Source organism: Myotis yumanensis, unplaced genomic scaffold (assembly GCF_028538775.1).
Source record: "Myotis yumanensis isolate MYYU_CA2020_CCGP unplaced genomic scaffold, mMyoYum1.0.hap1 SCAF_24, whole genome shotgun sequence".
Taxonomy (NCBI): Eukaryota; Metazoa; Chordata; class Mammalia; order Chiroptera; family Vespertilionidae; genus Myotis; species Myotis yumanensis.
This window is the reverse complement of record NW_027223775.1, coordinates 10,624,004-10,639,536: the sequence shown is the minus strand read 5'-3', so window position 1 is coordinate 10,639,536 and position 15,533 is coordinate 10,624,004. Positions and strand designations below refer to the sequence as shown.

The window sequence follows — 15,533 nt, the reverse complement described above, 5'->3', positions numbered from 1 at the left end:
ATCTATGTATCTATCTAATCTATCACTTTTCTCTCTATACATCCATTTTTCCCTCTGTATATCCATTCATTCATCCACCCACTCATCCATCTACCTTCTATCATATCTTTCTCACTAATATCTACCTACCTACTTACCTACATACCTACCTACCTATGCATCATCTATACTCTACCTTGGCTCTATCATGCACCTATATTGTGACTATTTCTCATTCTCTCTGTGAATGAGAAACCAGATTTTCAGGCAAATACCTGCAAACTACGGAAGAGCCAAAAGTGAGTCCGTGCTGAACTTGGATGTTTAAGGAAAAGAAAAAATATGTGCTACTCCATTTTGTGCGCTGGCTTCTTGTTTCAAATGAAAAATGATCTCATGGTCTTTGTCATATGTGAGCATGTTATGTGTTATGTGTTATGTGTGTGTGTTTAATTTCAGGGAAATGGCACCAGGGCTTAAACTGCAACTTCCGAAATGACCACTGCCACCACCCGTCTCACTATGGGTTCGATTACTTCTACGGCATGCCATACAGTCTGTTTGACACGTGCTGGCCCGACCCTTCCCGGGACGCGGAATTAGCCATGAGCAGCCGACTCTGGGTCTGTGTGCAGCTGGTGGCCGTGGCTGCGCTCACTCTCGCTCTCGGGAAACTGAGTCGCATGCTCTGCGTTCCCTGGGCCCTCATCCTCTCCCTGGTCCTATTCATCCTTCTCCTGGGCCACTTCTGGTTAAACAGTTACCAGTCGTCCCTGTACTGGGATTGCCTCCTCATGAGGGAGCAAGAAATTACCGAGCAGCCCATGAAGGCGGAAAGGGCTGGGTCCATCATGGTGAAGGAGGCGATTTCGTTTTTAGAAAGGTAAAGATGATTTTTTTATTTGTAGATTCATGAAAAGATAAGGGAATGAGTATCTATCTACCTATATATATAAAAGGCTAATTGACTGTTCGTCCTGTCCGACTGACGGACCAACCGACCAACCAACCGACCGGCTGGCCAGCACATACAATACTCACTGGCAATTCAAAAATAAATGTTGGCTCTCCCATACGAGACACACATAAAGTGTTTCTACTCTTAATGTGGTAAACAGGAAGACATTAGAATACGTTTAATCAATTTATCAGTCATTGATTTTATCAATATTGTTTTTATACCGTGTTTTTGTTATTTTTACATCATGTTTTTGTTGTTCTTATATCATGGATTTGTTGTTGTTATATTATGTTGTTGTTGTTTATTTATTACTCATTTTATATATTATTTTCATATACATTTTACTATTTTTTTTTTCATCTCTGACACTTCTATTATAGAGAAAGGGCAAATAGCGATATTAACATATTTATCCTAATTAATTTCCTTTCAATGTGCAGGAATCCGTGCACCAGGCCACTAGTATATATATTTTCTGGTGGGTGGAAGTTTATTTTGTTTTTAATATATTTCTGTCGATTTCACAGAGGGAGACAGAAAGATAGAAACATCAATGATGAGAGAGAATCATTGATCGGCTGCCTCCCGCACACCCCACACTGGAGACCAATCCCGCCAACTGGGCATGTGCCCTGACTAGGAATCGAACTGTGGCCTCCTGGTTCATAAGTTGATGCTCAATCACTGAGCCATGCTGGCTGGGCCAAACTCTTTTTTAAAAAATTGAATTTATTCAGGTGACATCCTGTATAATAAAAGCCTAATATGGTAAGTGTCCGGTCATGTAGTCGGCCATTCAACCAATCGAAGCGTAATATGCTAATAATATGCCCAGGCTGTTCAACTGCTCGCTATGACCTGCACTGACCACCAGGGGGCAGATGCTCTGACCAGTAGGTGAGCTTGCTGCTGGGGTCCAGTCCATCCAGACTGAGTGAGACGGGCTGGACACACCCTGGACCCCTCCCTCGGTCCTTCCCCAGCTGGCCAACCTCCCAGATCCCTCCCCAGCCCTGATCATGCACCAGTGGGGTCCCTCGGCCTGGCCTGCGCCCTCTTGCAATCCAGGCTGAGGAAGACCCCCCCATCCCATGCCAAGTGCACAAATTTTGTGCACCGGGGCTCTAGTTGATTAATAAAATTATACAGGGTTCACCCTTTACCTCCTCCCTCCCCCTTCCCTTCCATACCCCTGATAATCTCCATATTGCTGCCTGTACCTATGAGCTTTCTTTGCTTAATCCCTTCAAATTCTTACCCAATCCTCTCCTCCCTCCCCTCTGACAGCTGTCAGTCTGTTCTCTGTATCCATGCAACTATCTCCAATCTGTTTGTTGGTTTTATTCATGAGATTCCACCTATAAGTGAGATCCTATGATACTTGTCTTTTCTCTGACTGGCTTATTTCAATCAGAACCAACTCTGAAGTTGGACTAATTCATCTGCAATGCATAGATCTCCCGTATATTCATGCACACTGAGAACTGTATTTGCTGGAACTAGACCTGCAGAGAGAGTTGGCCTTCTCATTGTTTCCCCTGGGAGGCAAGACAGCGACGGGAGGAATTAAAATCAGAGGGCTTGTCCCCGAGTAGGTGACGTGTAAAAAAAGGTATTTGGGTCATTATAAAGCTTCTAACTAGAAACCATCCAAGGAAGACACACCTTCTCTTTGAGTTAAAGGCATTGAACAAGTATTTCTTTTCTCCACTTGCTCTTGGGACATGAATCGGGGCTTTATCTTTCTTTTATCGGCTGCTACCCTGAAATCTGGACTTCACAGGCAACTTACGACACATTGAGGGAAGGCTGTCAGTATGAGCATGTTATGAGAAATAGGTCTGTGGTCGGCAAACTCATTAGTCAACAGAGCCAAACATCAACAGGACAACGACTGAAATTTCTTTTGAGAGCCAAATTTTTTTTAACTTTAACTATATAGGTAGGAACATTATTATTCACTTAATGAGGGTACTCCTAAGGCTTAGGAAGAGCCACACTCCAGGGGCCAAAGAGCCGCGTGTGGCTCGCGAGCCGCAGTTGGCCGGCCGCGGGTCTAGGGCCGTACCCGTCTCTGCGGTAGGGACTTTCCAAGAAGGCGTTCTTGAGGAAACAGGATCTTGCCTAAATCTTCAACCTTCAGTAACAGCAAGCTGAAGGAAGGCGTTACGGGCAGAAGTGAAAGCTGACGGAAAAAGAGGTGCTTGCCAGCGTCGGTGAGCAATTTGATCTTGGCAAGCGATAGGCCTGAGGGAAAGCCGGCGTCTTTGATTGCTACGTAGACTTGATTAAGGACATCAGGGATTTTGTTTTTGTTTTGTTTTGTTTCAAATATCCAGGTCTTTCATTTTATTTTTTTTTAAATATATTTTTTATGGATTTCAGAGAGGAAGGGAGAGGGAGAGAGAGAGATAGAAACATCCATGAGAGAGAGAATCACGGATCAGCTGCCTCCTGCATGCCCCCCACTGGGGATCAAGCCCGCAATCCAGGCCCTTGACTGGGAATCAAACCTGGGACTATTCAGTCCGCTGTGTCAGACCAATTGACCTGTTTCTGTCTTGCTTATTTTTTAAAAAAATATATTTTATTGATTTTTTTTTTACAGAGAGGAAGGGAGAGGGATAGAGAGTTAGAAACATCGACGAGAGAGAAACATCGATCAGCTGCCTCCTGCACATCTACTGGGGATGTGCCCGCAACCAAGGTACCAAGGTACATGCCCTTGACCGGAATCGAACCTGGGACCCTTCAGTCCGCAGGCCAATGCTCTATCCACTGAGCCAAACTGGTCAGGGCTTACTTGTTTTTTTAAAATTATTATTATTTATTTTTTTAATTCCATATCTAAGTGAAATCACGTGGTGTTTGTCTCTCTCAGTCTGACTCAAGTCACTTAGCACAGTACCTTCTCGGTCCATCCATGCTGTCGCAAATGGTAAGATTCCCTTCTTCGTTTTTAGGGCTAAGTCATGTTCTATTGAGTATATGTGCCACTTCTTCTTTATTCAGGGACCTGGAGGAATCTGATCATTAGCGTCGTCTTTACCCCACAGCCCAGGTGGAGACGACACCCAGGGAGCGTGTGGGAGAAGTAGGACCTGATTTGCCTTGTAGATGCAGCTCTATGGCTGGTTTCGTGTTGGGGCAACTCCTCCATTGCCTGGCGCCCTTGCCAAGTTCTAGAAGGATTGGCCAAAAGCACCTCAGCTGGCCCTTTAGATATATCAGATGGAAACTGCTGTGAACTCATTCCTCTTCAGCATGTATATTCCTTTGCTAGGAATACCCGAAAAATGCACCCAGCACGGGGTGACGTAAACCAGATATAAAATGTACTCTCGTTCTGGAGCCCAGAGGCCCCAGTCACACTGTCTGGGTGGGCGGGGCACTAGGTGAGAATTCTGAGTCAGGGCAAAGTGAGCTGAGCAGAGCAGGATTTATATTTAGCTCTGTGGTGATTTTTGAGTGCATAGGGGAAAACTCTAAACTTAACCCCAACTCTAACCATAAAATGAACCCTAACCCTAAACTTAACTCGACCCTAACCCTAACCCTAACCCTAGCACTAAACCTAACCCGAACCCTAACCCTAACCCTAAGCCAAACCTTAATCCAATGATTAACGAATCCCTAGCCTTAACTCTAACCCTAACCCTAACCCTAACCCTAACCCTAACCCTAACCCTAACTCTAACCCTAACCCTAACCCTAACTCTAACCCTAACCTTAACCCTAACTCTAACCCTAACCCTAACCCTAACCCTAACCCCAACCTTAACCCTAACCCTAACCCTAACTCTAACCCTAATGCCAACCCTAACCCTAACCCTAACCCCAACCCTAACCCCAAACCTAACCCTAACCCTAACTATAACCCTAACCCTAACCCTAACCCCAACCCTAACCCTAACCCTAACGCCAACCCTAACCCTAACCCTAACCCTAACCCTAACCCTAACCCCAACCCCAACCCTAACCCTAACCCTAACGCCAACCCTACCCTAAACCCAAACCTAACCCTAACCCTAACCCCAACCCAAACCCTAACCCTAACCCCAACCCTAACCCTAACCCCAACCCTAACCCTAACCCTAACCCTAACCCCAACCCCAACCCTAACCCTAACCCTAACGCCAACCCTAACCCTAACCCCAACCCTAACCCTAACCCTAACCCTAACCCTAACCCTAACCCCAAACCTAACCCTAACCCTAACCCTAATACTACCTCCTCTTCTGGCTTCTGGTTTTTGCCAAAAATCCTTGGTGCTCTTGGCTAGTGGCCATATCACTCCCATTTCTCCCTCTGTCTTCACATGTCCTTCTTTCCCCTCCGTGTGTCTGTGTAGCTCCTCACAGCCCTCTTCCTATGAGGACACCATGGACTCTGAGCCCACCCTACCCCAGTTAACCTCTTCTTAAGGAATTCTATCTCCCAAGACCCTATATTCCAAATAAGATCACATTCTGGGTTTCTATGGGGACCACTTTGGAGGGACACCCTTCAACACAGTCAACCATGGCCACACTCCTTCTTTTCCTTCTTTCTAGCTTATTTTTTCACCCAGTCTTCACACATTGGTATCTCACCAGACAGAGCCGAAATTTCCCCAAGACAGGGATGGTGTTGTACGCTGCCCTGGTCAGCTGAGGGCCTATCTTTCCTGCAGACCAATTGTCAGGACTTGGAGGGGTCAACCTCTTTCCCTGTGTCCTCAAATGGGAATCAAAGGTGTGTGGACAGATTGCCGAGATCTATCTGTCCGTGCTTGCTCTTGGGTTGTGAAAGCGCTGACGTTTCTGAGGAACCACTCCGATCAGACCGTCTCCTGTGTGTGTGTTGGGGTGTGACTCTAGTCTGAGATCTGGGGAGCCCTGGGAAAGTGCTCCCAGCAGAGCTGGACTTGAGTAATAACCCTGTGTGACCGCTGAGAGCGGTATGACCTACCCACGTCCTGGCATCTGAGAGGTGGCATCACCCCAAGATTAGAGGCCGAGGCTGGAGGCTGGAGGATTCTGGAATCCATTCCTACCAGGAGCGTCTGTCAAAGGGGCTGCCTTTTGCGTGTGTCCCCTCTCATGGGTCCTGACACACACTGGGCCTGTGTGTCGGAGAACAATGCGGTTCCCACTCCCAGAGGTTGGGGACTCACTGGAGATGGGCTCGATGTCTTCTCAGGCACCGCGAAGGACCTTTCCTCCTCTTTTACTCGTTTCTTCACGTCCACACGCCTCTCCCCACGACCGACGACTTCATTGGCACCAGCAAGCACGGCTTATACGGGGATAACGTGGAGGAGATGGACTTCTATGTGGGTAAGTGGCAGGATGGACCGTAGAAACATCAGCATGAGCATAGGAGGAAGTCCATGTTCACACTGACTTGACCATAATCACCTCTTGAACATGGGATGCTGACGGGAGAACAGTGGGCTCACATAGGATTCTCTTTTAAAAATATATATATATTATTGGTTTCAGAGAGGAAGGGAGAGGGAGATAGAAACATCAATGATGAGAGAGAATCATGGATCAGCTGCCTCCTGCTTGCCCCCTACTGGGGATGGAGCCATCCACCTGGGTATGTGCTCTGACAGCGAATCAAATTGTGACCTCATGGTTCATAGGTCAATGCTCAACCAACTGGGTGCAAGCACGATTCTTGGGGTGTAAGATTTGGGGCATCTTAGAAGAGAAACATTTTTTTTGCAACGAATCCCAAAGGAATGTGTGTGCATTGGGACTAACACAGATGCCCAAAGCTTATAATTTTATTTGTTTTATGGGTCTGTTTTTTATCGTTTCAGGCAAACTCCTTGCTGCCATTGATGATTTGGGGCTGAGGAATCACACGCTTGTCTACTTCACGTCAGACCACGGGGGACATTTGGAGGCCAGGCTGGGCCACGCCCAACTCGGTGGATATAATGGGATATTCAAAGGTGAGCAGGGAAGATGGTACCTGGGGTGTCCTTGTGACTAGGGTCTCTCTGGCTCATTGTAATACAAGATCCGTGGCATAAAACACGAGATGAATGATGCATGAAACACTCAACAAGATGATTGTTGATTGGACGCTTGGTCAAAAAGAAAGCGTAGGGTCCCAAACCCAAGGATATTGACCTTAAATTGCTAACATTTCTAGACAATACCCTAGAAACGGGCCTCCCTGAGAGTCCTATGCATGAAAGAGTGTTCACATAAGCAGATGACACAAGGGAGGCATTAAATGAGTCGAATATCTAATCATTGATTCCATCCACAAGATGGAATTAGAATAAGAAGAAATGTGGTCTACAGAGAGGGCACATAGAAGTCTCCTTGGACTTTCAGAAAGCTTTGGGTTCCCTTTCCCAGAGATATGGCCAAGCTTCTCTGAGGTTTTTTAATATATTTTTTATTGAATTCAGAGAGGAAGGATGGAAGAGAGAGAGAGAGAGAGAGAGAGAGAGAGAGAGAGAAACATCAATAATGAGAGAAAATCATTGATTGGCTGCCTCTTGCCTACCCTCTATTGGGGATCGAGCCCACAACCCGGGCATGGGCCCTGACTGGGAATTGAACTGTGACCTCCTGGTTCATAGGTCGATGCTCAACCAGGCTCAGGTTTTACAATGAAATTCACAATACCGATTCCATGTTGAGGTGGAACGTATCAGCTGTGAAAACATATCCATGAGCCACCACATTGGCCTGGTCTAGTAGCGTGTTTCCTGATGTTATAAGAAGATGATCTGCAACCCGTTCAGTACATTTGATCCTCTGATCTGAAGGAGACTCTACAGCATTTTGTAGAGACACATGGATTATTATTCATGCAAATGTGGGTTTTATAATCTTGCATCCAGCAGGAAATGACTCTTGTATGAATGAGATGAAATCTTTGTGTCACTCTTGCCAAAGGGTGTGAGTGTCTGAAGCTTAGGGCTTGTGCAACCAAACGGTGAGCCTAGGAAGGGACTAAATCTATAGGAAAATTTTATAGTTTTGCTTAAGAGAACTTAAAAAAAAATATTTCCAGTCCTGGCTGGTTTGGCTCTGTGGATAGAGCGTCGGCCTGCGGACTGAAGGGTCCCAGGTTCGATTCCGGTCAAGGGCACATGCCTGGGTTGTGGGCTCGATCCCCAGTAGGAGATGTGCAGGAGGCAGCCGATCAATGATTCTCTCTCATCATAGATGTTTCTCTCTCTCTCTCTCCCTCTCCCTTCCTCTCTGAAATCAATAAAAAATAAAATATTAAAAAAAGAATGCTTTAAATAATATTTCCATGTCTGCTTTGAGTAATGTAATGTACAGGCTATCTATAAGAGTTTATTCGAACCCAACGGACGATGCATGTTGTTGAGCAAGATCTCAAATGCAGCTTCATGTAGGCATTTGAAATGAAACGAAACAAACGTTACATTTTTTAAAAATATATATATTTTATTGATTTTTTTACAGAGAGGAAGGGAGAGGGATAGAGAGTGAGAAACATCGATGGGTGAGAAACATCGATCAGCTGCCTCCTGCACACCTCCTACTGGGGATGTGCCCGCAACCAAGGTACATGCCCTTGACCGGAATAGAACCCGGGACCTTTCAGTCCACAGGCCGACGCTCTATCCACTGAGTCACACCGGTTAGGGCGAACGTTACAGGGACTTCATCTCTTTTCCCCGTAGGAGGGAAAGGCATGGCCGGCTGGGAAGGCGGGATCCGCGTGCCCGGCCTTTTCCGATGGCCCGGAAAATTGCCCGCCGGAAACGTCATTGATGAACCTACCAGCCTGATGGATATCTTGCCAACGGTAGCGGCGTTGACCGGAGGCATCGTCCCTCAGGACAGGTGATGTCATGTGATCTGTTAACGGAGCTTCTCTTTACCTGTGTCTTGAAAAGATTCAGGTCCAGGGAGATAAATTCTATCCTAATGGGTACATTCTCTCCGTGGAATCCAGGTAATTTCCACCTTTGTCCAGGGCTATCTCTATTGACCATTACTCATACCCCAGGCATCAACATTATGGCCCTTCTCAATCACTTCATAGCTTTTATTTGGGAGAAAGATGGAGACAGGAAGGCTTGGAGATGCGAATATGGCCAATCAAACTCACTCGTCCACATAAGAGGAAGAATAATTCCCTCCTGTCTGGTGTCCCAGGTGCAGAAGGCTGGGGTGAAGGCCAGACCTTCGGTGGATATGTTGAACTGGATTACAAATATTTTAAACTAGAGGCCCGGTGCACAAAATTCGTGCACAGAGACAAAGAGTTCCTCAGCCCAGCCTGCACCCTCTCCAATCCAGGACCCCTCGGGGGATGTCCGACTGCAGGTTTAGGCCCGATCCCTCTCACAATCCAGGACTGCAGGCTCCTAACCGCTCACCTGCCTGCCTGCCTGCCTGCTTGATCGCCCCTAACCACCTCTGCCTGCTGGCCTGATGCCCCTAACTGCTCCCCTGCTGGTCTGATCGCCCTTAACTGCCCTCCCCTGCCAGCCTTATCACCCCTAATTACCTCCCACCTGCCAGCCTGATCATCCCCTAACTGCTCCCCCCTGCTGGCCTGATTGCCCTTAACTGCCCTCCCCTGCCGGCTTGATCACCCCTAACTGCTCTCCCCTGCTGGACTGATTGCTCCCTAACTGCTCCCCCTGCCGGCCTGATGGCCCCCTAACTATTCCCCCCTGCCAGACTGATCGCCCCTAACTGCCTTCCTCTGCAGGCCTGATCACCCCAACCTGCTGTCCCTTGCCAGCCTGATCGCCCCTAACTGCTCTCCCCTGCCGGCCTGATCGCCCCAACCTGCTGTCCCCTGCCAGCCTGATTGCCCCTAACTGCCCTCCCCAGCCGGCCTGATCGCCCCTAACTGCCCTCCCCAGCTGGCCTGATCGCCCCTAACTGCTCACCCTGCCGGCCTGATCGCCCCTAACTGCTCTACCCTGCAGGCCTGATCACCCAAACCTGCTGTCCCCTGCCAGCCTGATTGCCCCTAACTGCTCACCCCTGCTGGCCTGATCACCCTTAACCACCTCTGCCTTGGCCCCCATCACCATGGCTTTGTCCGGAAGATGTGCGGACTAATTAGCACATTACCCTTTTATTAGAATAGATGGCATTATATTGCCTTGTTCCCCTCTCTGGTCACTGTTGACCTAGGGTAGGTTTGAATCTGCTTTTCTGGTTCTTCATGGATAACAGCTCTAAAAGGGAATTCAATGGATTCAACCTATTTTCACTTCTCCCTTCTAAGCCCAGAGTTATGTTGATGTTTCTTTCTTTGTATATTAAAGATGACCTACTTTTGAAAAAAACAAAAAAAAAAACTAGAATCCCAAGCTCATTAGAATAAAAAGGAGACCTCTATAATTTTTTTTAAACATCGGGTTCAGCCAATAATAGAATATACAGGGAGTAACTGAATAGAGCTCCCTACTTGCAATCAAGTTGAGCTAAAAGATCCACTAAAAAAAGACAATAATGTTGGTGCACATGTAATTTTTACTAAGTTACTAAGCCAATCGGAGTCATAAAAATAATTGTCTGAGATATTCATGGGATGCGTTGGTTGAGTTTGGGGCAATGGTTGCTCCTACCTACTCAGCACACTGTTCTCCGGGCCCACGGAAGGTTATGGAAGGTCATGGGATGCGCTGAGCATCCTTTCAACAGCCTCATGACCAGATGCCTTCGCCTGACCTTCTTCCTGTATGTCTACAGGGTGATTGACGGCCGAAACCTCATGCCATTGCTTCAGGGCCAGGTCCAGCGTTCAGAGCACGAGTTCCTGTTTCACTACTGCAGTCGGTTCCTCCACGCCGCCCGCTGGCGCCCGAAGGACAGTAAGTACCCCAGCCCGTGCACCCAGCAGATGCCCAGACCAGGGTCCCTTTAGTCTCTGTGATTCCTTCATTTTAATCCCTTAGCCCAGTCCCTGTAGTCTAGCGTCAGCACTGAAAATACCTTCGCTGGAAAGTTTCTAAGAATTGCTCTCCTTCAGAAAGACAGAGAGACGACTTTAAGAAATATCAACGTTGAGAAATGCTCTCTTTTTTATAACTTTTTAAAATATAATTTTTAAAATCGATTTCAAAGAAGAAAGGAAAAGAGAGAGAGATATAGAAACATCCATGATGAGAGAGAATCATGGATCGACTGCCTCTTGAACGCCCCCTACTGGGGATTGAGCCCACAACTGGGGCATGTGACCTTGACCGGAATCGAACCCAGGACACTTTGGTCAGCAGGCTGATGCTCTATCCACTGAGCCAAGAATCGCTTTCTTTGTTAGATTATGTTGTTCAGTAGATTCCACATATAAGTCCGATCGTATGATACTTGTCTTTCTCTGACTGGCTTATTTCACTTAGCATCATGCTCTCCAGGCCCCTCCATGTGGCCTCAAAGAGTAAGAGGTGCTTTTTCATGGCTGCATAGTATTCCACGGCATAAATGCACCACAGCTTTTTAAAATCCACTCGTCTACCGATGGGCACTTGGGCTGCTTCCCAATCTTGGCTAAATCGAGACAGACTCCCAGATACAGAGGACAGACTGACAGCTGTCAGAGAAGAGAGGGTTTGGGGCTGGGTGAGATGGGTGAAGGGACTAAGCAAAGAAAAAAAAGAAAGAAAAACTCATAGACACAGACAAAAGCAATGGGATTGGCAGGCGGAAGTGGCGTGGAGGGAGGTAGGAGAAGGGAGAGGAGGCATAAATGGTGATGGAGACTTGAGTTGGGGTGGTGAACACACAATACAATATACACATGACGTTTTCTAGAATTGTGCACGTGAAACCTCATAATCTTATTAACTAACTAGAGGCCCGGTGCATGGAGTCATGCACATTAAAAGGAAATTAATTAGAAGGAATATTTTAGAGGCCGGGGAGGGGCCTCGGGAGGGCTCCAGGGCGTGTCAGGCCCGTCTCGCCCAGTCCCGATCGGCCGAACCCCAGCAGCAAGCTAACCTACTGGTTGGAGCGTCTGCCCCCTGGTGGTCAGTGCACGTCATAGCGATTGGTCCACCAGTCGGTTGTCTGCCCCCTGGTGGTCAGTGCGCGTCATAGCGACTGGTCGAACGGTCGAACGGTAGGAAGGACACTTACCATATTAGGCTTTTATATATAGATGTCACCCCAATACATTCAATTTAAAAAAAAAAGTTAGAAACATCAATGTTGAGACCTAGGACATTAGTGACCTAAGGCAGCGGTTCTCAACCTTCCTAACGCCGCGACCCTTGAATACAGCTCCTCATGCTGTGGGGACCCCCAACCATAGAATTATTTTCGTTGCTACGTCATCACTGTCATGTGGCTGCTGTTATGAATGGTCATGTAAATATCTGATCTGCAGGATGGATTTTCATGGTGACACATCGAACATCATGAAAGCACAGGGATCAATCACAAAAACAATATGTATTTATATATATATGTTTTCCGACGGTCTTAGGCGACCCCTGTGAAAGGGTCGTTCGAGCCTCAAAGGGGTCGCGGCCCACAGGTTGAGAACCGCTCTCTAAGGGATTCTGATGTTCCGATGCTCTGAAGATTGGCTGGTATTTGAATGAACATGTGAGCAAAGAGAAAGAGCAGAGAATGCCCACGAAGGCAGAAGACGACCAAGTTGATGGGCACATGGGCAGGGTGCCTCAACGGGCATATGGGCTGGGTGCCTCAACGGGCATATGGGCTGGGTGCCTCAATGGGCACATGGGCTGGGTGCCTCAATGAGCATATGAGCTGGGTGCATCAAGGGGCATATGGCTGGGTGCCTCAATGGGCACATGGGCTGGGTGCCTCAACGGGCATATGGGCTGGGTGCCTCAACGGGCATATGGGCTGGGTGCCTCAATGGGCATATGGCTGGGTGGCTCAACGGGCATATGGACTGGGTGCCTCAACGGGCACACGGGCTGGGTGCCTCAACGGGCACACGGGCTGGGTGCCTCAATGGGCACATGGGCTGGTTGCCTCATCGGGCACACGGGCTGGGTGCCTCAATGGGCATATGGGCTGGGTGCCTCAACGGGCATATGGGCTGGGTGCCTCAACGGGCACACGGGCCGTGTGCCTCAACGGGCACACGGGCTGGGTGCCTCAATGGGCATATGGGCTGGGTGCCTCAATGGGCACACGGGCTGGGTGCCTCAATGGGCATATGGCTGGGTGCCTCAATGGGCATATGGGCTGGGTGCCTCAATGGGCACATGGGCTGGGTGCCTCAATGGGCACACGGGCTGGGTGCCTCAATGGGCATATGGCTGGGTGCCTCAATGGGCATATGGCTGGGTGCCTCAATGGGCACACGGGCTGTGTGCCTCAATGGGCACACGGGCTGGGTGCCTCAATGGGCACACGGGCTGGGTGCCTCAATGGGCACATGGGCTGGGTGCCTCAATGGGCACACGGGCTGGGTGCCTCAATGGGCACATGGGCTGGGTGCCTCAATGGGCACACGGGCTGGGTGCCTCAATGGGCACATGGGCTGGGTGCCTCAATGGGCACACGGGCTGGGTGCCTCAATGGGCATATGGGCTGGGTGCCTCAATGGGCATATGGCTGGGTGCCTCAATGGGCATATGGCTGGGTGCCTCAATGGGCACATGGGCTGGGTGCCTCAATGGGCACACGGGCTGGGTGCCTCAATGGGCACACGGGCTGGGTGCCTCAATGGGCATATGGGCTGGGTGCCTCAATGGGCATATGGCTGGGTTCCTCAACGGGCACATGGGCTGGGTGCCTCAATGGGCACATGGGCTGGGTGCCTCAATGGACACACGGGCTAGGTGCCTCAATGGGCACACGGGCTGGGTGCCTCTGACATCTCCTCTCCTCTCCAGGCGACGCCATGTGGAAGGTTCACTACGTCACCCCCATCTTCCAGCCGCCGGGAGCTCAGGCCTGCTACGAGACCACCTACTGCCAATGCATCGGGGACAACGTCACCTACCACGACCCTCCCCTGCTGTTCGACCTCTCCCGGGACCCCTCGGAGTCCACCCCGCTGACCAAGGACACGGAGCCGCTCTATGACCTGGTCATCCACACGGTGGCCGAGGCCGTAAAGGAACACAGGAAGACCATCACCCCGGTCCAGCCGCAGCTGGGGCCGGACCGGAACCGGCAATTCGTGTGGTTGATGAACTGCTGTAGGGTGTTTCCGTTCTGCTTTTGTGACAAGGAGGGCGAGGGATCAACCAGGCAAGTCGCCATTGATTGACAGCAGGCCACCAAAGGCCACTGATGTTGGTCCTTTGGGTGTGGAGGCCAATAAAATTCTCTACCGTTCCGGATGACGAAACGCCCATTGGTTGTAATGCCGTCCGTAACTTTTTGGGGGGGGGGATTGTTGGTGCTCAATGTTTATCTCATTTTCAACTGTTGTTGTTTTTTTTTTCTTTTAAGAATATATTTTTATTGGTTTCAGAGAGGAAGGGAGAGAGAGAGAAACATCGGCAATTAGAGAGAATCATGGATCGGTTGCCTCCTATGGGATCAGGCCGAAGCTGGCAGTTGGACATCCCCTGAGGGGTCCCGGATTGGAGAAGGTGCAGACCAGGCTGAGGGTCCCGCCCCACCCCTGTGCACGAATTTTGTGCACTGGGCCTCTAGTGTATATATATATAAATAAATAAAAAATAAAAAGTTGTGGTTTTATATATATATATATATATATAAAACCACAACTTTTTATTTTTTATTTATTTTTAATATATTTTATTGATTTTTTTACAGAGAGGAAGGGAGAGGGATAGAGAGTTAGAAACATCGATGGGAGAGAAACATCGATCAGCCGCCTCCTGCACATCTCCTATTGGGGATGTGCCCGCAACCCAGGTACATGCCCTTGACCTGAATCGAACCCGGGACCCTTCAGTCCGCAGGCCGACGCTCTGTCCACTGAGCCAAACCGGTTTCGGCCACAACTTTTTAAATGTATACATTTCTTGAATTTTGGTGAAGGTATCATAGGTTGAAACTCCAACCCGAAAAAAGAAATTGGCAAGGGACAGACGCCCTTTTCAACCCACCCCCTTGGCTAGATGAAGAAATTCACCCCACCTTCCATTAGCGTCTTAAAGGCAATTACTTCATAGATGCCCCTGAAACAGTAACGACTTTAGTGGGGAAGTAATTTTCTGGCAGAAATAGCTGAACACAAAAATGAGAGAAAGTCAGACAAGCCGAGAGGGAATCATTCAAGTACATAGGTTATTACCTGAATTTTTAAAAATATATTTTGTATTGATTTCAGAGAGAGGGAGATGGAGAGAGAGAGAGAGAGAGAGAGAGGGAGGAACATTAATGATGAGAGAGAATCACGGATCGGCTGCCTCCTGCACACCCCCTACTGGAAATGGATCCCACAACCCGGGCCTGTGCCTTTGACCGGGAATCGAACCGTGACCTCCTGGTTCATGGGTCGACTCTCAATCACTGAGCCACACCGGCCAGGGCCATCTGAATTTTTCTCAACAATAATACACGAATCACCATTCATATTTATGATTTAACTAGAGGCCCGGTGCACGAAATCCGTGCACTGGGGTGGGGGTTCCATCAGCCTGGCCTGCACCCCCTTTCGCAGTCCGGGACTCCTTGGG

The 15,533-nt window shown here is 48.7% G+C and overlaps 1 protein-coding gene across 1 annotated transcript in view; it reads left to right on the top strand.

Annotated features, from left to right (window-relative positions):
• The window catches only part of LOC139000542 (arylsulfatase F-like), a 30,548-nt gene extending 16,383 nt beyond the window's left edge, over positions 1 to 14,165 (top strand). Inside the window, exons 6-11 of the mRNA XM_070402688.1 lie at positions 439 to 862; positions 6,122 to 6,258; positions 6,750 to 6,884; positions 8,607 to 8,769; positions 10,642 to 10,763; positions 13,770 to 14,165. Coding sequence (XP_070258789.1) covers positions 439 to 862; positions 6,122 to 6,258; positions 6,750 to 6,884; positions 8,607 to 8,769; positions 10,642 to 10,763; positions 13,770 to 14,149 — 1,361 coding nt within the window. The 3' untranslated portion in view covers positions 14,150 to 14,165. The remainder of the gene's footprint in view (positions 1 to 438; positions 863 to 6,121; positions 6,259 to 6,749; positions 6,885 to 8,606; positions 8,770 to 10,641; positions 10,764 to 13,769) is intronic.
• Positions 14,166 to 15,533: the final 1,368 nt, after the last annotated feature.